The sequence below is a fragment of the Oryctolagus cuniculus genome, chromosome 3 (genome assembly GCF_964237555.1).
Source record: "Oryctolagus cuniculus chromosome 3, mOryCun1.1, whole genome shotgun sequence".
NCBI classification, from domain to species: Eukaryota; Metazoa; Chordata; class Mammalia; order Lagomorpha; family Leporidae; genus Oryctolagus; species Oryctolagus cuniculus.
The window spans coordinates 113,660,506-113,682,300 of record NC_091434.1 but is presented as its reverse complement, the minus strand read 5'-3'; the positions used below and the strand labels follow the sequence as shown (position 1 = coordinate 113,682,300).

The 21,795-nt window shown below is 34.3% G+C and overlaps 1 protein-coding gene across 4 annotated transcripts in view; it reads right to left on the bottom strand.

Moving 5' to 3' along the window:
* DPP10 (dipeptidyl peptidase like 10) overlaps positions 1–21,795 on the bottom strand; it is a 1,559,001-nt gene that overhangs the window by 22,396 nt on the left and 1,514,810 nt on the right. For all 4 annotated transcript variants that reach the window (XM_051849637.2, XM_051849636.2, XM_051849638.2 and 1 more), the window contains exons 18-19: positions 13,789–13,887; positions 13,612–13,681 (exon numbers count right to left, since the gene is read on the bottom strand). In XM_051849637.2, coding sequence (XP_051705597.1) covers positions 13,612–13,681; positions 13,789–13,887 — 169 coding nt within the window. The remainder of the gene's footprint in view (positions 1–13,611; positions 13,682–13,788; positions 13,888–21,795) is intronic.

Genomic DNA, 21,795 nt, shown 5'->3' with positions numbered 1-21,795 from the left:
TTTGTTTCCATTTAGTTTTTCTCTGAGTAACTTCCTTATTTTCCTTCATGTTAGTTTGCTGTTTTTTCATGTCTCAGACATATCTGAATACTCAGAATAAAGAACTGTTTCAAGGTTGCATGGAGACATACAACTTTGCTGAAATTTGTCTTGAAAAGAATAATTCCATCTGCCTAAAGCAATGGAAAGATCATAGTAATATAGAACTTGTCCATAAATTAACACAGGTAGCTGAGTCAAATTAAGAGTGTAAACTTTCTACAGAACTTAAGGTCTTACAGGCTCAATCTTCATCTATTTCAACATTGAAAATATTTGTATGAATGAGGAGTTCACCATATGAGCATATCATAAAAGGAAGTAAGATGAATAAAATAATGCATATCTAACTGATCTTTAAAAGAACTAACCACCTATTTATGCCCTAAGCAAATATCCTTTATATATACCAAAATCAAATTAAAGAGTTTAATTAGATTCACAAAGTGCCATTTTTTAGGTTTTTTTTTATCAGATTTTTAAAAAATTACTTGAAAGGCACAGTTAGAGAGAGAGTGAGATAGAGAGGGAGAGACAGAAAGATCTCTCAGCTGCTGATTCACTCCCCCAAATGGCTGCAATAGCCAGGGATTGGACCAGGCTGAAGGCAGGAGCCATGGGCTTCTTCCAGGTGCCTCATGTGGGTGGCAGGAGCACAAACACTTGGACCATCTTCTGCTGCTTTCCCAGGCACATTAGCAGGGAGCTGGATCAGAAATGGAGCAGCTGGGTTTCAAACTGGTACCCATATGGGATGCCGGTACTGCAGGCAGAGGCTTTACCTACTACATCACAAGGCCATCCCAGCCATGTAACTTAAAAGACAGCTGAATTTACATTCAGGTGACAAAAGGGTTTGATATTTTGTTTCCGCTCATCTGAAATATTTTGTTCAAATCTATACACTTTCATTTTTATTTATTGTTTTCATTGTTCAATAATATTTAGTAAATAGGTAAGATCACAAGTCACCATTGCAGTACATTATTAAAAGGCCCTTTCTTTAGTTTTAGTTACAGTAAATGGAAAGATGAATATATTATTCTGAGGACACTTGCAACGACTGGGCTGTTGCCTGAAAGAATTTTAAAAGTGATTTACTGTTGGATGCAGAGCTGTGTTCCACTGATTACACCATGGAAGGAGGAGATAGAATGGTTTATACTCATCACACTTCTTAGTTCTTTTAAGTCCAGAATGTGTTGACTCTGCTGCATGAGTGATGGGTTGAGAGCTAGAATCATTGAGAACCAGGCATTATACTTTTTCTTCCTAAACATAATGCAGTAAAGAATAGAATAGAAATGGATGTGAGTCAAAGGAAAATGATTCACAAAGATCTGCGTCACACTAAATTCTAACGGAAAATCAATTGTCAACGCTTCTGATTTCATTCCTCAGGACAGAATTCATTTCACAAAATAACATGAGATTGAAGGAATACAGTAGCTTTAATACCTGTCTTGCCTTACTCTGAAACCTACTTTGCAGAGATGTACAATCAGTGATTTTTACTTGTAGCATGTGAACATCTATGCCCTCTTCCACACATGTGCATACAGACACATATGTTGGCTAAGGACCTCTTGGACCAATTCTTTCTATTTCTCTTTTTATTATACTTAGCTTTGTTCTCATGGATGAATTTTCTAAATGAAGAATGGCAGAAAAAAATGTTTTTCATCTATTTCACTAATCATGTAAGGGATAATATTTTTTCATATTAGAGCATTGTTTCATCTCCAGATTTTCAACTTCTTATGTTAAGGGTGTTATTAATATAATCCTAAAATTTCTGATCCACAGTTTATTTCCCAAGTAATTTATGGTTGACTTTTTTGATTAATAAACAAAGGAGTATTTGACATGATCAAGTTATTTATACCGCTACCAAGGACCTAAGATCTGGTTCCTAAGATTCTGTTCCTTCAAGTCATATAATGAAGCCTACCTGGTTAATACACAGAAAAAATATTTTTGCAATTATTTTCTCAAATTTCATTAATCTTCAATCACTGTCATCCATATACATGTGTAAATATACCTTGCCCATTGTCAAATCTTTCAGAAAAATTGCCTGTACTAATCAAAGTGAGGCTATCAATCTGTGAAAAGGCTACAGGTGATGGGTGATGAAAATAAACTAAGCTGATCGCGGGGCCAGTGATCTTAATGTATTATTAAATTATTATGTAAGAGGCAGAGAGACATACAGAGGAGAAAGAGACAGAGGGAGAGACAGAGAGAGGGAGAGAGAGAGAGTGAGAGAGAAAGAGAGAGAGAGAGAGAGAGAGAGAGACATTCCTATCTGCTGATTCACTCTCCAAAATACCTGCATCAGTCAGAGCTGAGCCAGGAGACTTGAAGTGAGTGGGGAACTCAATCCACATCTCCCACATGTGCAAGAGACCAACTACCTGAGCAAACACCACTGCCTCCCAGGGTTTGTGTTAGCAGGAAGCCAGAATTGAGAGCTGAAGCTGGACTCTGATGTGGGTGTCTAGTGCTAGGCCAAATATCTACTCTCAAGCTCAGCAGTGTTAGACATGTGACTTCTCCTGCTTAAGCCTAAGGTTGCTTATCTGTGTTATGATGACAACAGTGTTATCAATCTGGTGGAGTTATGGCAGTAATTAAGTGAGATTATATGGATAAATAGATGATGGATCTATAGATCAATTGAGTGATCAATCAATAGATAGATAGATTTTCCTTAGCAAAGTGCTTGGTCCACATTAGGTTCTCATTAATATTAGTTCTAGACAATGTTTTGCACTTAAGTTTTTACTTTTCACTCCTCTCATAGAAGCAGAGATCCCACATCTGACTATCCCTAAGCAGCTCTGCATTTTTAATTCTTGCAACCATATTCAAGAACTCAGCTCCTTGCAAAGGGTGGATTTTTGTTAGCAAATTTATTTTTGACTTCTGGTCTATGTACTTAGTCTGTGTAATTCCTGAGAATTGGACTACTGTACAATTTCTTTTTCAATTGTTAAGATTCATAGCACTGCTAGATTGAGTTGTAGTTTGATGTTAAAGAAAAAAATCCTCAGTGTTTCCATGTATCATTATTATGTGGGTCAGTTCAGTACGATTTAAGACCACTGATGATGTTGACTTTGAATTATTTTGCATTAATATGATTGAATCTTCTTACATCATCCCCCTCCTCCTCCTCCCACTTATCACCCATTTTGTCCTATTTTTGTAGAATCACTTTCCTCAGTCCATGATCAGTTACAATCTACTAAAGGTACTTTTCTCTATCTTGAAGGGAAAGTTGATCCTGTTTCGCTTTCTCATGAATAGAAAGAAGCCAGAAACTTTTTACCCTGATGCAAAACTGTAACATGACTATCATGAGAGCAATGAAGACAACACAGAATCTAGTTTTTTAAATCAAATCATTATGTTGTAGGAAGCCAAAAAAATGAATTTTCTCAGTGCACAGGGTGAAAGACTGAACAGCATGGATATTAATGAGCCAGCTCTAAAACTCAAAAATGGACTGTTGGTATTATCCACACAAAATTAACCTCAGGATAAACATCTTGGAGGCCTCCTGAAAATATCAGAACAGAACCAATGGGAAAAGGCCCGAGGGACATTTCTCAAACAGAAATTGTGCAATAAAATGGGAAGACATTTCAATCTTCTAATCATCTCTGCTGTCGAAGTCTTACTACATTAATTCTTATCCTTTGGCCGATTTCTATTTCAGATCGTTTCTAACAGAGTGGGTGAGAAAATACAAAGGAGGGGGTTGGAGAATCTGCTTTCAGTCTCTAGGAACAGTTATATCATTAGACAGCTAAAATTACATTTGCTTCATTCTCCTGAATTTGGAGAGAGTCACACTTAAATTACTTACAGTTATATGAAATCTTAGCACATTTTATAAACAGATCAAGGACAGGAGAATTTAACTCAGTCGTTGTGTGCATAAAATGTAATTTAAATCTCTTATGCAGCAGATCTGCCTTAGATATTATCATGGAAAATGTACTACACGAAAGCTTACGGAATATGGGAATAATATTAAGTAGAACAAAGAATGTGCGTCTTAAAAAAGAAGTAAGTGTTATTCTCCATAAACCACTTAAGGTTTCTCAATTTTCTCAAGGATTGTTCATGGGAATATTGTGAGCACGACACTTAGGCATGCAACACCTAGGATATATGAGTTTATCAGGGAAAACAATTGATTTATCATATGAAAATCAATGCTGATTATATACAAATATTGAACCTGCACTTCATTCCTAGGTTAGTTATCACAAAACCTTCCGTAATGGATAGTGGTTATACAAAACTTTTTTCTAGTTATAGAATCCTGTAGCTGGATTGTAGAAATCAGTTTATCTGCTAGAAAATATGGCTATTTAACAAAACAAAAGTATAAATTTAGCTTATTTTTTGCATCAAGTAAATATAGTAATTATAATAACAGTGATAAATATGGGTAGGGACCATTGGCAGAAATATTTTAAAATTCAATTGACTGTCACACATATTTAAAAAAAAACTATGAAGCATATAATTTTTCATATCTTTTTTTTTTTTTTTTTTGGTAATTGGAAAGGGAGAGGGCAGACAAACTTTCATCTACTGATTTACTCCCCAAATGCCTACAATGCCTGGGGCTGACCCAGTCCAAACACAGTATACAGGAACTCAATCCAGGTCTCCCACATGGACGGCAGTGACCCAAGTCCTTGAGCTATCATTAGTTGCCTGAGTGCACATTAGTAGGATGCAGGAATTGGAAATGGTACCAGGACTTGAATCCAGGCTCTCCAATATGTGAAGCGAGTCTTGCAAGCAGCATCTTGACTGCTGTGCCAAATACCTACTCCACATTCAACATTTTAATTCTCAAAGATACATAGTGATCTGTGCAAAACTTGCTTATTTGCCACAACCTACTTAATATACGTTAGAGGTTGATTATGATAATACAATGTTGATATCATTGTAGTTGATGCAAAGCTCTTCCCAAGAAGTTGTTAGGAGGCAAACAAGAACACTCAAATGAGGAACTCTTCTACATTGTTGGTTAGAATGCAAATTAGTGCAGCCACTGTGGAAAACAGCATGGAAATTTCTTTAAAAACTAGAAATTGACTTCCTATATTACCCAACAATCCCACTAGTAGGTACATACTCAAAATATATGAGCACATTGTATCAAAGAGATACCTATACTAACACATTTATAGCAGCAGTGTTCATAGTAGCCAAAAATGGAATCAACCAAAGTGTCAATCATCAGAGTCGTGGATAAAAAATATGTATTTAATATATCTATATCTGTATATAGATATATAAAACTCATCTATAAAAATGAATGGAATTACATCCTTTGCATCAAAATGATTGCAACTGGAAGACATCATGCTGAGTGAAGTATGCCAGATACAGAAAAACAATTTCCACATCTTATTCCTTATATGTGGGAAAAAATGTTTTTCAAAAATTAAAAAAAATAGAGAAATTACTTTTGTGTCAGTTTTGCTACAAATATAGTATCTTGTCAAACTTTGTTTTAAATCTTTATCAAATTATTAAGAATTATGTACTATCATGGTTATAATGATCTGTGACTACTTTAAAATTTACCATATTCGAGTACAGTTGAAAATGTTTGTATTTGATTACTATTTATAGCCTTTGCCTATATTCCTGCTGAACTATGGTATTTTCATTTTCCCTTCATTGAACTTTTTATTTAGTGAAGTGTTAAACCTTCATTTTTGTAAATTAAATTAAAATACTTTTTAATATACTTGATATTTTACATAAATATATGCTATACATTGTTTTAAAAATTAAATGTAAATTCAATGTAAAAGAAAATACTTCACACCAAGATTAAAAATACTTTATATCAAATTAAATAAAATATATAAATTAAAAACTTTATATCAAAAATAATAAATAAGATATTAAGTTAATGAAATAAAACTTTCTCACATTTAAAGAGGAAGTCTTAGCAATAAATTAAGACCACAAGAAAAAAGTTAAAAATTAACCAAAGCACAATGTTTGGGGTGAGCTGTGGTTCATCTAGCAGTTTCTATGTCCCCTCTACATTTGTCTCTTTGGAGGCAATTGAGCGCTTCAATCAATAGAGACTAAAAGATATGAACTCAAACAGTGAATTACAAAGACAGGTACACTTGGATAAGGTTTATCATTGATACAAACGGCATAATAAAAATATTTGGAAGATAATGTCCCTAAGGAAGAAGCACAAGTGATCCATTGCTGATTCTACAAAAAGATGTTAATTAAGACTTAACTAGTATCTTTAATGAGAATTTAATTATTTGAGTCATGGTTTTGTTTGAAACATTCAGGAGTTCTGAGTTTCTTTCCCAGTGTCATTTATTCTGGTAGTTTCAGAGTGTTCAGTGAGTAATTTTGAATAATACACATTTCCCATGAAAGTATATATATTGCTATAAGTGAAAAGTATACTTCTGGAATAATTTCTCATCATCACTTTCATCATTTAATTCTCTTATATTTCACCTACATGTTAAATAGCCTCATATGATTTATAACCTAATACTTTAATACATAAGGAGAAAAAAAAAGGTAGAATAGGAAAGAATCTTGGAATATCATAACATTATTGATGTGTTCCTCAAATATGGGGCTGTATTGTATTGTCAAGGGGAAAATGCTGTATCTTACTTTCCTTAAAAAAAGACTGAAATGTAGGTTATTCCATAGTGATACACTATGGATTACTACTCAGCTGTAAAAGAGAGAAAGGAAGGAAGGAAGGAAGGAAGGAAGGAAGGAAGGAAGGAAGGAAGGAAGGAAGGAAAGAAGGAAGGAAGGAATCGTGTCATTTGCAACAAAATGGGCTCATGTAGAAGCCATTATATTAGGTGAAGTACACCAGTCACCAAAAGACAGATACCACATGTTTTCCTTGATCTGAGTTACTTTAATAAAGTACCTAAAATGTAATGCATTGGAGTGAAATGGACATTTTGCAATTCAATGAGTGTTTACAAACTTTGTCTCTTCTGTTTAGGAACAGTGTTTTCTTTCTTCATATTATCTGTTGAACTCTTTTACTTAGTGTAGGGTTAATTTTACAATCACTAAGTAAACTGAATGTAGATCTTTGTAAAAATTAAGAATGGGAATGGGACAGGGAGGAGGAAGAAGTGTTGGAGCACGGGTGAGAGGGTGGGAAGGGTGAGAAGTATCATTATGTTCCTGTATTTGCATATATAAAATACACAAAATTTGCATAACTTAAATAAAATTGTTTTAAAAAGGAAAAAATAAAATAATTTTAGGTTACTATTCCACAAGCAATTAAATACACGTTCATCCAATTCTAAAAACTAGGCAAATTCAAAAATACTTCTTATGAAAAAATTCAGTAGCATAACATTAAATATCCAGCATACATGTATAGTTTAAACAGTAATCAGTAATGAATGCATATCATTCATGTGAAATAATATCATTCATATCAACTTAATGATATAAAAATCTTAGAACTATATTAATAGAGGAAAACACCCACATTGTATATGTATTTTTAATTTAAAAGAATCACTAAGGATAATAGTATAACTTATGCATTATATACAAATTTGAATTTGAATTTCCCCTTATGGCCTTTTTTAGTACATAAAGTTTGAGTCTGTAAAATCTAAACAGCAGTGACTAATGCTGACATTTAAGAAACATTATCTACAGCTTATAAAAGAATAAGGTTAAATATGTTCAAGATAAAAATGAAAAGAAATGATCACCTTTCAACTTCCATTACTGAATTAAATGCCACTGTCTTTTCTCCTTTTAATCTTTTTTTACATTGCAATATAGATTCATTTTCTATCAATTTAAGTGATGACGATTAAACCCAGAAACTTAAGTTTTAAACTTGGATCTCATTATATGGCTAAGCTATACTAATTACTCTTTGAGACAAATACTAATTATCTCTCTCACCCTTATCAAACAGTCTGGTTCTGTTTTTTAAAAAAGAGAGGGTGAAGCTGATGTGTGTTTTGTCTGAATAAATGGAGAATCAAATAATGACAGAGGGTTTTGAAATACATAGGAATTCACTCTTGGGAACAAAGCAAACTTATCTGTCACCATCTGATCTGACATAATCTAGGACTCCATGCAACCAGGAGTGTGGCTGTGTTCAGGGCTCCTCTATTTCAGGTAGGCCTTCTTTGGTAATATGCACATAAGTATTATTAAAGAACACTCTGTGTAAGCAGACATCATTTGTATAATAGAAATAGTACAGGGTTGATTAAAAAATAAATATAGAAGTTGGGCTCAAACTCTAATTTTACATTATTCATTATCTCGGAGATGTTACACATGACATATTTTAGTAACGGTTTTCTTGAGTTAAAATAGGGACAGTCATATTTCAATTACAGGGTTTCTGGTGGATAATCTGCAGTAGATGGTAATGATTCATCACCATCATGTTGCCCCTTCATAGCAAACACCAGTTAATAGTAGCTAATAATAATTTTCATTATTTCAAAAAGTCAGTTCACTAATAAAATTATAAATAGAAACAGTGAAATGACAGCATGAAAATCAATCAATATAACATTATTAAGAAAGAATGTAAGAAACATGAGAAATTTATCTCCCATTTTACTGAATGGGAAATTAAAATGCAGAGAAATTGACTCATCCAGAAAACTGACCTTATAAACATTACAAACTCTCCAATCATTTATGGATTCCTCCCTTCCCATATAAACTTCATTCATTCCTGATGACAAGTTTAGGACTAACATCTGTTTACTTATCCACTTATATATTCACTCATTCATCAATTTACTGAACACAAACAATGCTCCTGTTAGTGAATTAAGGCAAAATCAACCATCCCAAAGGAGTACTTACTAACAAAGAATTTATAGTCTAATAGGAGATACAGAAAATGAATATTGTAATCTGGTATGGTTACACATTATAACAGAAGTGTACATAAAATTATCTGGAAATATGTCATGAAGTACTAATAGAACTTTCCCAGAGGAGCAAAGCAACTAAAGACACTGGAAGACAGCATAGAAATATATGGGGATGATTAAGGAAGTGTATTTCCCAGAATGAAGTTGTTTCTATTTTTTTTTTTAATTTTATTTATGTTATACAAGTTTTCATGTATTTCATTTAAACAGATTTAGGAACATAATGATACTTCCCACCATACCCTGCCTCCCACCCATGACCCAATCCTTCTTCCTCCTCCCTCTCCCATTTCCGCTCTTAATTTTTACAAAGATTTACTTTCAATTTACTTAATGATCATAAAGTTAACCAGTTAACCCTACACTAAGTAAAAGAGTTCAACAAATAGTATGAAGATAAAAACCACTTTTCCAAAAAAAAAAAAAAAAGAAAGAAAGAAAAAGAAAGAGAGAGAGAGAGAGAGAGAGAGAGAAGGGTTATAAACAATAATTAAATCTCAAAATGCCCATTTCACTCTAATACATCACATTTTAGGTACTGAAGTAGTTTTTTATCTCCAGTGGAGGCTACTATGAGATGAAGATCAAGAGATAAGTCAGAAATAGATAATGAAGACTGTTGTATGTCATGCTAAAGAAATGGAAATATTGTAGAGGGGAAAATTTGAGACAGCAGAGCTACATTTTGAGATATGGGTTTCACTGAGTTCAATTTAGTGATAGAGTAGAAAAGCAAATGAGGCAGAAAGCAAGAAAGGACAGAAAAACTAAAGAAAGTGTAGGAAGAGAATTGGGTTTGGAAATGAATCATACACATGAATTTCATGAGTTTCACCTCGAAGAAGGTAAACCCAATAAACAGTAGTGGTTCAAAGGTCAAGGCAAAAAAACACTATGGCACCATGTGGTTGATGTTAGTCACAATATTACTTACACTTCATACTGAGAAAATTCATATATATATATACATATATATGAGATATCAGTTATGATGCTTTCTTTATATAAGTAACAGGATAATGTCGTTTACTCTGAAGGGAACAATTAATTTTTTTTTTTTTTATTTTTGACAGGCAGATGGACAGTGAGAGAGAGAGACAGAGAGAAAGATTTTCCTTTTCCATTGGTTCACTCCCCAATGGCCGCTGCGGCCGGCGCACCACGCTGATCCAAAGCCAGGAGCCAGGTGCTTCTCCTGGTCTCCCATGCAAGTGCAGGGCCGAAGGACTTGGGCCATCCTCCACTGCACTCCCAGGCCACAGCAGAGGGCTGGACAGGAAGAGGGGCAACTGGGACTAGAACCTGGTTGCCGGCGCCGCAGGTGGAAGATTAGTCTATTGAGCCGCGGCACCGGCCCGGAACAATTAATTATATCGTGTCATTTAACAGAACAATCATATAGAATACAGTTCACAAATAACTCTTGTGAATCAAGAAGACCAAATTATAGAATTCTGATATATATATATATATATATATATATATCTCAATTACAAGTACTTAGTGGGAACTGGACATGATCCACTTGTACACTCAACTCATATTCATGGACTGATTGATATTGTAAGAGTTAATTGTTGTAAGGAATATACTAACGAATCAGACAACGTTTAATATATGGACAGCACCAAAGATTTCAATATCTCTATTTTCTGAAGATGTTTAGATATTTCAGTGACTAATTTATAAATTAATTCTTTAAAACACACTTTGACTTCTTTTTCAGAAACATTGGTCCAAAATCAAGTGGAAGTCATAGATTTCCTATGTAGCATATGAAACAGTCTCATTAAAAATAACGTAAAATGATACAATAAATTTAATTTAAGACTTATGGAGGGCCTCTGGGGGAAGGCTTTGACTGCTGTAGGAGGAGACATGTATCAGGGACTGTGATTAGAGATGGATACACTAAGGAAGAGGGTGGAAAAAAGGCTTTAGGGAGATGTCTCAATGAATGACAGTGAATTATCTGAGATTTAAGCAAGTTAAATTCATGAAGGTCTGATAGACAATGCTGCATTCTAGAAATTTATTTAATTTATTGAACATTCTCTGGCATCCTGAGTTCGACCTTTATCAAGTGGGCAAGGATGAGATGACATCAAAATCACTAAATCGTTCTTAGACTCACTTAAGTAACCATCACTGTATTTAGTGGTATTTAATGTTGACAGTGTCTAGTAATGTTTTATAAATGTTTTCAGTTACGACTATTATTTTTAGAATGGGAAGTCAATTTGTCACTAAAAACAAGATTTAGTCTTAAGAACTAAATATGATTTTAAATTATAAGCAATTTTAAAAATTCTTTACAAAACATTTTATACTTCCTTCATTTTGGCCCGTATATGTTTCTAAGCATAAATGTCTCAGGAATAATTAGGTAATTTAAAAAATTATATAAACTTAAAAATATCCTTGGTTTGATTTTGATATCATATCATATACAACTCCTGAGAAAATTACCTTTGAAAACCAAGCAATTTGAATAAAGTAATTTAATATTTAATAAAAATATTGTATAAAAACATAAATAAGTAGAAATGCTTTCACTTGCTTTCATTCTTTCCCCAATCAAAAGTAGCAACATTTATTATATGGAGCTAACTACACTGCTTTATTTATATTAGTATCATCTATTAAAAATTTATGGATATTTTATTACACATTAAATATTTATAATAGTAAATTTATATATTTAAAATAGTATCACCTACAATAATAACTATGGTTGTGCTTCTAATTTATTCAACAAGAAGTGGAAGTATTTATGATCTACCAAACAGCACGATATATTTATGCACACACACACACACACACACACACACTTGTATATATGTAATCACAAATTATACCACTGAAACATAGAGAGATTAGGGAATGTAGATAAATCTTAGAATTTTTATTTGAATCTAGTCTTACCTGACTCTAAAACCAGCATCTTTACTATCCTACTCCTAATAAGGATCCAAATATCCCTCTTAACAAGAGAAATAGAAATCTTCAAACAGGCTTCTTGTACAGCTCCTTATATTCCTCTTATGAATTAAAAAAAGAACCTGACCACAGCACAAATCTGATGAGCCAGTTTGCAATCCTAAGAAAACAGAAAGAATCTGTAACTCTTGTCCCAGTGTGTGACACAGCCCTAGAGGCAGTAGTTAAGCACGGAGTAATATTTGTCCACCCTTCCATCTGCATAAAGAGTTATGCTTTTAAGCACAGCCAATCCTTTTATCTTCCACTGTGAAGATAAAAGCACGCACTGAGGGGTGCCGAGTTAGTTCCCTTCCCTTGGGAAACCTTATTTTCTAGTAAACCAAAAGAAGAAAACAAGGTGAAAGAGACAAGACAAAAGATGGAATATAGAAAGAGCAAGTAAGAACTTCCTGAGGAAGACACCAAGATTTTTCAGAGGCTTCTGGAAGCAGAGACAAAGGAGAAAGGTGTAGATATGAAAAACTACATGAGATCAAGTCTGTAGACTTAGTAATAAAACACTGACTTGAGAGACAACATTAATTACTTTACTTCTGTATTATTTGGCTTCTTACAATGAAGGGGAATGTTGGTATTATACATTAAAATACCTAAATAAACACGATGCAATGTATGCGAAAGGGGATGAATTACAATCCCAATAATTGTATGAATCTTGTGTGAGGTGCTGTGCAAAAGACCTCTATGTTGTGCTTCAAATCTTCAAATCAATCTTCAATCTTCAAAGCAACCTAAAAGTCAGCCTTGTATTTTACTGCTCATCTAATAATAAGAGAAATTAAGCCTTGCAAGGGGATAAATAATTTGCCCAAGGACATACAGATAGAAAATGGCAAAACTAGACTTGGAACCCAGGCAGTATGATTCCACGGAACGAATGCTTACTCTCTGCACTCCATAATCACAGTGAATAATGTTATTTCATTTTTTTGCTATCCCACTGAGATTCTAGATATAACTCTAGATGATTTTAAGCACTGTCATGTAATACGCTACTGGGGTTCTTACTAAGGAAAATAATTTTAACTCTCAGGAATACAATGCTAAATCAATAACAAGTTAGCTACCCATAATATGCTAGGGGCTTCTGTGCCCAGTAATACACAAGAAGAATATAATTTCATTGAAAATAGAACAAATTAAATTCTACAGTCAATTCCAAGGTGAAAACACTAGAGTTAGGTGTTATAAACATGAGCTGCTTCCTGGTGACCATGCCTCCAGGAAGGGAACACAATTTTTCCAATAATGCATGTTTCTTAAATGTCAAATAAACAGCTCATAAAGAACATAGGGCTTGGGCAAGTATTGAGCAGACATCCATAAACCACACTAGCTGGGGTTACTCTTTCTAATGGTAGCATACATTTCTATTTAGTAGGCAGAAAGCACACAATTTACCGATCTCGACACATATTTAGTGACAGATCCCATGAGCAATTCATGCAACTGACAGCTATCACAGTTAAATATTTACATAGGTTTTCTGTTGTTATTTCAATCAGAACACTGTCATGGGAGGCATATGAAAAATTATAAAATCTTTAGAATCATTTATTTCAAAAACAAGTAAAATACTTACATTATTAACAGAAGAGCATACTGGTTTCGGTCCATAAAATCTTTGGGAAAGGATAACTGTAAAGGAAGTTCTTTTAAAGAAAGAGCAAAATATTAAAGATGGGGAATCATTTACATGTACAATTATAACATGCAGAAAAAGTTTTTCTTGACTAACATAGCATGCACAAAGCTTTACCATAGTCGTCAATATGGAGGATTTTAATTTCTGACTTTACTATCTTCTTCCTCAGGATAGCTTCCTTCAGCACAGAATTACTTTCCAATATCAAATATTCTGTAAACCAAAACAAGAATGTAAATAGCTAACCCCCACGCATTAGTCAAGAATCAGTACAACACAGCAATTATATGATGGTTACAATTTGGCAAGCGCTGTGCTAGTTACTGATTAAACTGTCATTATTTATTTCCTAAATTATTGCCACATATTTCTAACTGGAATTTCTTCTTTGAGTCAAATTTTTTTTCATTTGCTCTCATACATGAAAATGAGCATTTATATTTTTAAACTCAAATGTGAGCATGTTACTATCCTGGTTCAGAATGTTTAGAGGAATAAAAAAGTATCTAGCACCAAATGAGACAAAATTCACAATATCTGGATTTCAATACAAAAATTCCAGATAAGAATAAAAATTAATCAATAGAAATAAGACAGAAATGACACAAAGATGATGTGATTCACAAATAAGGACATTCAAATAATGATTGAAACTATTGTTCAGGTGTCTAACAGGGCAGAAACAGCATGAACATGTTATACATTTTTAAATATACTATATACATTTGTGTGTATATATGTAAAATATATTTTACTATAAATATATTATATCTATGCATCTGTTTACATACTAAACTGTGAGACCTCCAATGCATAAACATATACATGTATATGTCTATTTCCATTTATGACTAATTTTTCTTATCCATGTCATGGAGCTTTCATTTTTGGAGAACATGTACATTTTTATTAGACATATCCTAGGTATTATATGACTTCTGATGCTATTTTATTATCTATAATTAAACCCTTTTTTACTTATTTAAAAGGCAATGAGAGAGACTCAAAGAGAGATCTAGTTGCTGCTTCATTTATCAAAAGCCTGCAATTACTTGAGCCATCACTTCCTGCCTCCCAGGGTGCCTATTAGTAAGAAGTTGGAATCACAAGCAGAGCTGGGACACAATCCCAGGCACTCCAACATGGGATGCTGCCAGCCCAAGCACCATCTTAACCTCATTGAGTCAAATGTGTGATCTTGATGCTATTTAACATGACATTTTGAAGTACTTTGTAATCTTGCATTATAGTTTATACAGTAATTTTTATAGTGATTTGTATTTGTAATCATGACAAAATCACTTATTCCTAATTGTTTATCTTATATGGTTTATTCCATAGACTCTTATTCTTTCTTCATTGTTTTTGGTTAGTAACATAATGCCTTCTGCTAAAAAAAAAGCAATTTCACAGCTAATATTAATGTTTCTTATTTGTTTTACTGATTCCTCTAAGACAATGTTTATGAAATTAAAAGTAAACATTTTTTTACCTTTCTCCCAATCCTGGGGAAAAGCATTAGACTCTCACTATCAAATATTATGTCAATTTGTGTACATTTGAAGATATCATTCACTGAGTTAAGAAATTTATGTTTTCTATTTCTATTTTGCTTAGTAATTTTATTAATGTATTCTTGTAGTTTGTCAACTTTATCCAATGTAATTTTTCTAAATCCATTGAGAATTCAGTGTAATATCATGAATTACATTGCCTGATTATTGAAGCAGTGTTGGCTTCCTTGGGTAAAACTCATGAGATTGTAACATACTATCCTTTGTATAAATGCCTACTTTTGAGTTTCTAATATTTTGTTTAGAAGTTTTGTATTTAAACACAAGAGAATTTGATCTTTATGTATTAAAAGACTTAGTTATTTGGGGCCTGTGTTTTGTCTAGTGTGTAAAACCACCACTTGCAATGCTGCCGTCTCATATGGATGCTGGTCTGTGCCCCAGCTGCTGCTCCACCTCTGACCCAATTGCCTACTTACAGACTGGGAACTGCATAGGAAAACGGACCAAGTATTTGGGCCCTGGCCAAACACTTGGGAGTCCTAAGTAAAGTTCCTGGCTCCTGGCTATTGCACTCATCAGAAGAGTGAATCAGCAAATAGGAGCTTGCAGGCTTTCTCTCTTTTTCTCTGTTTCTCTTTCTTTTTTTTTTTTTTTTTTTTTACGTTTATTTAATGAATATACGTTTCCAAAGTACGAATAATGGATTACTATGGCTTCCCCCCCATACCGTCCCTCCCACCCACAACCCTCCCCTTTCCCACTCCCTCTCCCCTTCCATTCACATCAAGATTCATTTTCGATTATCTTAATATACAGAAGATCAGCTTAGTATACATTAAGTAAGGATTTCAACAGTTTGCTCCCACACAGAAACATAAAGTGAAAAATAATAGATGATTTTTTTTAATGATGATGAAATCAGATCAGACCTATTGTCATGTTTAATCCCAGTGAGAGTCAAGTTGGGAGTTGATAGTTTCTTTTCTTTTCTTTCTTTTTTTTTTTTTTTTTTTTTTTTTTACAGAGGATCAGTTTAGTATGCATTAAGTAAAGATTTCAACAGTTTGCACCCCCATAGAAACACAAAGTGCAATATATTATTTGAGTACTCGTTATAGCATTAAATCTCAATGCACAGCACATTAAGGACAGAGATCCTACATGAGGAGTAAGTGCACAGTGACTCCTGTTGTTGACTTTACCAATTGACACTCCTGTCTATGGCATCAGTAATCTCCCTATGCTCCAGTCATGAGTTTCCAAGGCTATGGAAGCCCCTTGAGTTCTCCGACTCTTATCTTGTTTAGACAAGGTCATAGTCAAAGTGGAGGTTCTCTCCTCCCTTCAGAGAAAGGTACCTCCTTCTTTGAAGACCTGTTCTTTCCACTGAGATCTCACTCACAGAGATCTTTTGCCAGAGTGTCTTGGCTTTCCATGCCTGAAATACTCTCATGGGCTTTTCAGCCAGATCCGAGTGCCTTTAGGGCTGATTCTGAGGCCAGAGTGCTATTTAGGGCATCTGCCATTCTATGAGTCTGCTGAGTATCTCACTTCCCATGTTGGATCACTCTCCCCTTTATTTATTCTATCGGTTAGTGTTTCTCTTTCTTTCTCCACACCCATCTCCACTCCCTTTCTTTCACTCTCTGTATCTGTCTCTTCCTCTCTCTTTATCACTGTACCTTTCAAACAGACAAATCCAATGCCTGCAACAGCCAGGGTTGGCCAGGCTGAAGCCAGGAGTCTGCAACTTCAGTTGGATAGCAGGGGCCCAAGTGCTTGGACCATAGTGCTCTGTTTTCCCAGATGCATTAGCAGAGAACAACCTGGACTGGAGCCAGGGCTCCTATAATGGCTGACTGTATGTTAACCCACTGCACCACAATGGCAGCACTGTAGACAGTTTTTTGCCCTGGTAATATCTGTGTCAGAATTTGACATATGGTGAATGCTGGCATTACATTTTCTGAAAGTTTGTATAAGCTTTGCATTAATGATTGTTGTTAAAACTGTTCTGCTACTTTTACTTCTGTTACTTTTCACAGCCTTAAGTTCCTCTTCATTTTCTAATTTCTTGAGGTGATAGCTGAGATCAATGATTAAACAGTCCATTTCTTATGAAGCAATAATTTAGAGTTACAAATTTCTTTCCAATTGCAATTATGCCTATCTTTAAATGCTATTTTTCATTTTCTTTTGGCTGAAAATATTCTCTAATTAGTTTTAAAATTTCCTTTTTTGATCTATGTGTTATTCAGAAGTACAAGTCTGATGGAAAACATTCTCAAATTTTATCTTCTTGAAACTTAATTTTGCCTTTTGAAGGATATTTTCTTTCTAGGTTTAGAATATTTGGTTGGTTTGGTTTAATTTTTTTATCAGATAAAATATTTTGTTCTGTAATATTTTACTTTTTTGTCTGAGGATCAGTCTGCCTTGTTATTATCCATATAATGTGTGGAGGCAATGTGTGTTTTTATTTCTGAAGGTTTAGTATAGTTTTCCTTTATCATGAGGTTCCTATAATTTTCTTGTAATGCACATTAGCATGGTTTTCTTGGTTTTATCTTGCTTCAGATTTGTTGAACATTTAAAAAATACTTCCTTCGGTTTGAAAAAATTACTGGCCATTACTTTGTTAAATATTTTATGCAACCCCTGACAAATTTCTAAAAACAATTATAAATATGACAGGTGCAGATGTTGGGCTACTCTGTTTCTATTTCTTTTTTAAAGGTATATTTATTTATTTGAAAGGCAGAGTTACAGAGAGGCAGAAGAAGGGAGGGAGGGAAGAGACAGAGAGAGAGAGAGTCTTCCCATCCATTGGTTCACTCCCCAAATGGCCACAACAGCTGAAGCTGGGCCGGTCAGAAGCCAGGAGCCAGGAGCTTCCTCTAGGTCTCCCATGCAGGTGCAGGGGCCCAAGAACTTGAGCCATCCTCTATTGCTTCCCCAGGCCATAGCAGAGTGGATCGGAAGTGGAGCAGCCTGGTCTTGAACCGGCGCCCATACGAGATGCAGCCACTGCAGGTTGTGGCTTAACTTGCTATGCTACAGTGTCAGCTCCTCTATTTCTTTAATTCTTTCCTCTGTGTCAAGAAATATTCTGTTGATGATGTTTCAAGTTCACTGCTATTTTCTTTCACAGTTTCTAACCTTCTGTCTATATTTTCAAAATTTGTATTTCAAATATTTTATTTGAAGTTCACAAAATTCCATTATGAATTATATTCTATTTATTTCTTAATATATTAAGTTTTCTGACTTTTTAAAAATATATTTGTAACAAACAACTTATATTTTCAGTAGGTTCCATCATCTCTTTATTTTCTGAGTCTGTTCCTATTCACTGATTTTCCCCTAGTTATGAATCATATTTTCTTTTGTTTTTTAATAATTGATTTATGTATTTGAGAGGTAGAGTTACAGGCAGAGAGTGGGAGATAGAGAAAGGTCTTCCTTCCACTGGTTCACTCCCCAAATGACAGCAACAACGGGAGCTGAGCCAATCTGAAGCCAGGAGCCAGGAGCTTCTTCTGGGTCTCCCACATGGGTGCAGGGGCCCAAACAACTGGGCCATCTTAAATGGCTTTCTCAGGCCAAAGTAGAGAGCCAGATGGGAAGTGGAGCAGCTGGGACTTCAACCAGTGCCATATGGGATGATGGTACGGCAAGAAGAGGCTTAGCACACTATACCACGGCCCCGATCAGAAATGAGTCATATTCTCTACTTTCTTCCCATAGTTTGCAATTTCTTATTGAATGTGGACCATGATGATGTTTACATATTCAAATTCTTGATTTTTTGTGTTCTTTTACAAAATTTTGGAGTTTGTCCTAGCAGACGCTTAGATTACTTGCAAAGCAAACACTCTACACAACCAACAGAATGGGAAAAATATTTGCAAACTAGGCAACTGATAAAGGACTGATATCCAGGACCTATAAAGACTTCAGAACTTGACAACAACAACAACAAAATCCAGCTAAGAACTGGGCAAATGATATGAATAGGCATTTTTCAAAGGATAAATTACAAATGGTCTATAGACACATGAAAAATGCTAGTCATCAGAGAAATGAAAATAAAAATCACTGTGAGGTTTCTCCTCACAGCTTTGGTTATCATCCAAAAGTCAAAAAACAGTAAGTGCTGTCAAGAATCTGAGGGAAAATATCCTAATCCATTGTTGGTGGGGATATAAACCAGTGCAAACATCAGGGAAAACAGAACAGAGATTCCTCAGAGATCTAAAAAGAAATCTAACCTATGACACAGCTATTCCATTCCTGGGAGTATACATAATGAAATGAAATCAGCATATGAGTCATTTGAACCCCCATGTTTATTGCAGTTCTATTCACAATTGCTAAGATGTAGAATCAACCCATATGTCCATCAACTGATATATATGTATTTGTGCTACAAATACAGTATTCTATCCAGTCATAAAAAAGAATGAAATCCTGTCTTTTAAAACAAAGTGGGTATAACTGTAAAGCACTATGCTTAGTAAAATAAGCCAGTCCCCAAAAGACAAATATCATGTTTTCCCTTATGTATAATAGTTAATATAGAATACAAAACATATATATATATATATATATATAGGAACAAAATGGGCATGTTGAGATTTGATATTACTTTCAGCCCTTGTTTATGCTTCTATGGAACTGTGGTCTTTCTATTTCTTACTTATTGAATAATATGGCTAGTGGTGGCTGGTGCCGCGGCTCACTAGGCTAATCCTCTGCCTTGCGGCGCCGGCACACCGGGTTCTAGTCCCGGTTGGGGAGCCGGATTCTTTCCCGGTTGCCCCTCTTCCAGTCCAGCTCTCTGCTGTGGCCTGGGAGTGCAGTGGAGGATGGCCCAAGTGCTTGGGCCCTGCACCCCATGGGAGAAGCACCTGGCTTCTGCTTTCGGATCTGCGTGGTGCGCCGGCTGCAGCGCACTGACCGCGGTGGCCATTGGAGGGTGAACCAACGGCAAAGGAAGACCTTTCTCTCTGTCTCTCTCTCACTGTCCACTCTGCCTGTCAAAAAAAAAATATATATGGCTAGTGGTTTTTTAAGCCTGTGATTACAGAGTGGATTGAAATTATAAGTTTGCATAAATGAGTAAAAAAAATAAAGTAAGAAAGGAGGGGGATTGAGGGAAGGAGATAAAGAGAAAGGAAAATATGATTATCCTCTTAGAGTTATTATAGTTATGAAATACTTGTAATGTTTGCTTTATATTAATATTTTTTTAAAAAATTCAGTTTATTTAAACACTAGCAAATTTCCAATGATACATTCTCACCTAATTTCAAATGTTTGTAGTGTGACTAATTAAGTTCTCTATTTTTCATCAAGGGTCACTAAAAGAACTGCCAAAAATTAACTTAATCATGGGAGACAAAATAATTATTCTGCATTTTAAAAAGCCAATGTCATTTGATACTTGAAATCTAAAAAGAGGATAATAAAGTATGCTAAAATTTTACCTTTATAATTCTACTACAGATGACTATTAAATAGGGCTTACTGTACCATAATGAATAATTGACTAATTTAAATATAACATGCTAGTGATTTTTCGCTGCTTCTTTATTATTTGAGTAGCAGAGACAATTAGAGATAGAGTTCTCATCCACTCTATGTCAAGAGAAAACTCAATTGCAAAAGTGTCACTGTATTGCAGTGCTTCTAAGTCATATTCTGTAGTCAGAATCTCTTATTAGATTTCAGGGCTCTTTCATTTATTAGTATGACTCTGGTCAGGTTATTAAACCTCTCTATGACTCAGTTTTCTCATCTATAAAAGGGAATATTAAAATTAACCATATCAGGTATATTTTGAAGATTAAATGAGTCTGAAAATATAAGCTTCATTATGAATTTATAGTAGCCTATATTAAATCACAAATGTGTCAGAGTAGTGATTAAGTAAATCCTTGAAAATGAAATTGTAAAGCAAAGATGTAAGAAAAGAAGGAGACAGGAAGACTATCTGGCCCTTTGTTTTTAAAGTATCTCATACATCTATGCACTTAGACACACTATGTTATTAACAGAAGACAATTTTTCCATGTAGAACAAGCCTGTGTCACACTGCGTGATAAAGTGCATTCTCAATCAATTAAAAAAATAACTGAATAGATGTGTTAATGAATAAAAGCATAAATGGTAAAATAAAGACTTTGGATGTCTGTAACAAAAAAGGTAGAAAACACATAAAATAATATAGCTTTCATATTTTCCCAAATGTCCATAAAAGTATCACTCTGGAGGAAAAATTTAAGTGAAACCCAGGAAATAATAAGCCAAAATGCTTACAGGCCAGTAGGCTGAAATATACTTACTCCATCAATCACTGTTAATTTGAATTACGAACAGAAAATACCCATTTCAAGCACTTAAGTCCCAGTCTCAGCTGTAACACAGATCAAACTACTTGCATTATTGTTTCTCTTTTATATATATATATATATATATACATATATATATATATGATTCAGCATATGTTATTTATGCAGCTTGGTTCATGACAAGACTTCCTTTGAAGACATGACTATGGAGTATGGCACCCAGAAACAAATAACGTAACATTTAAGACGGC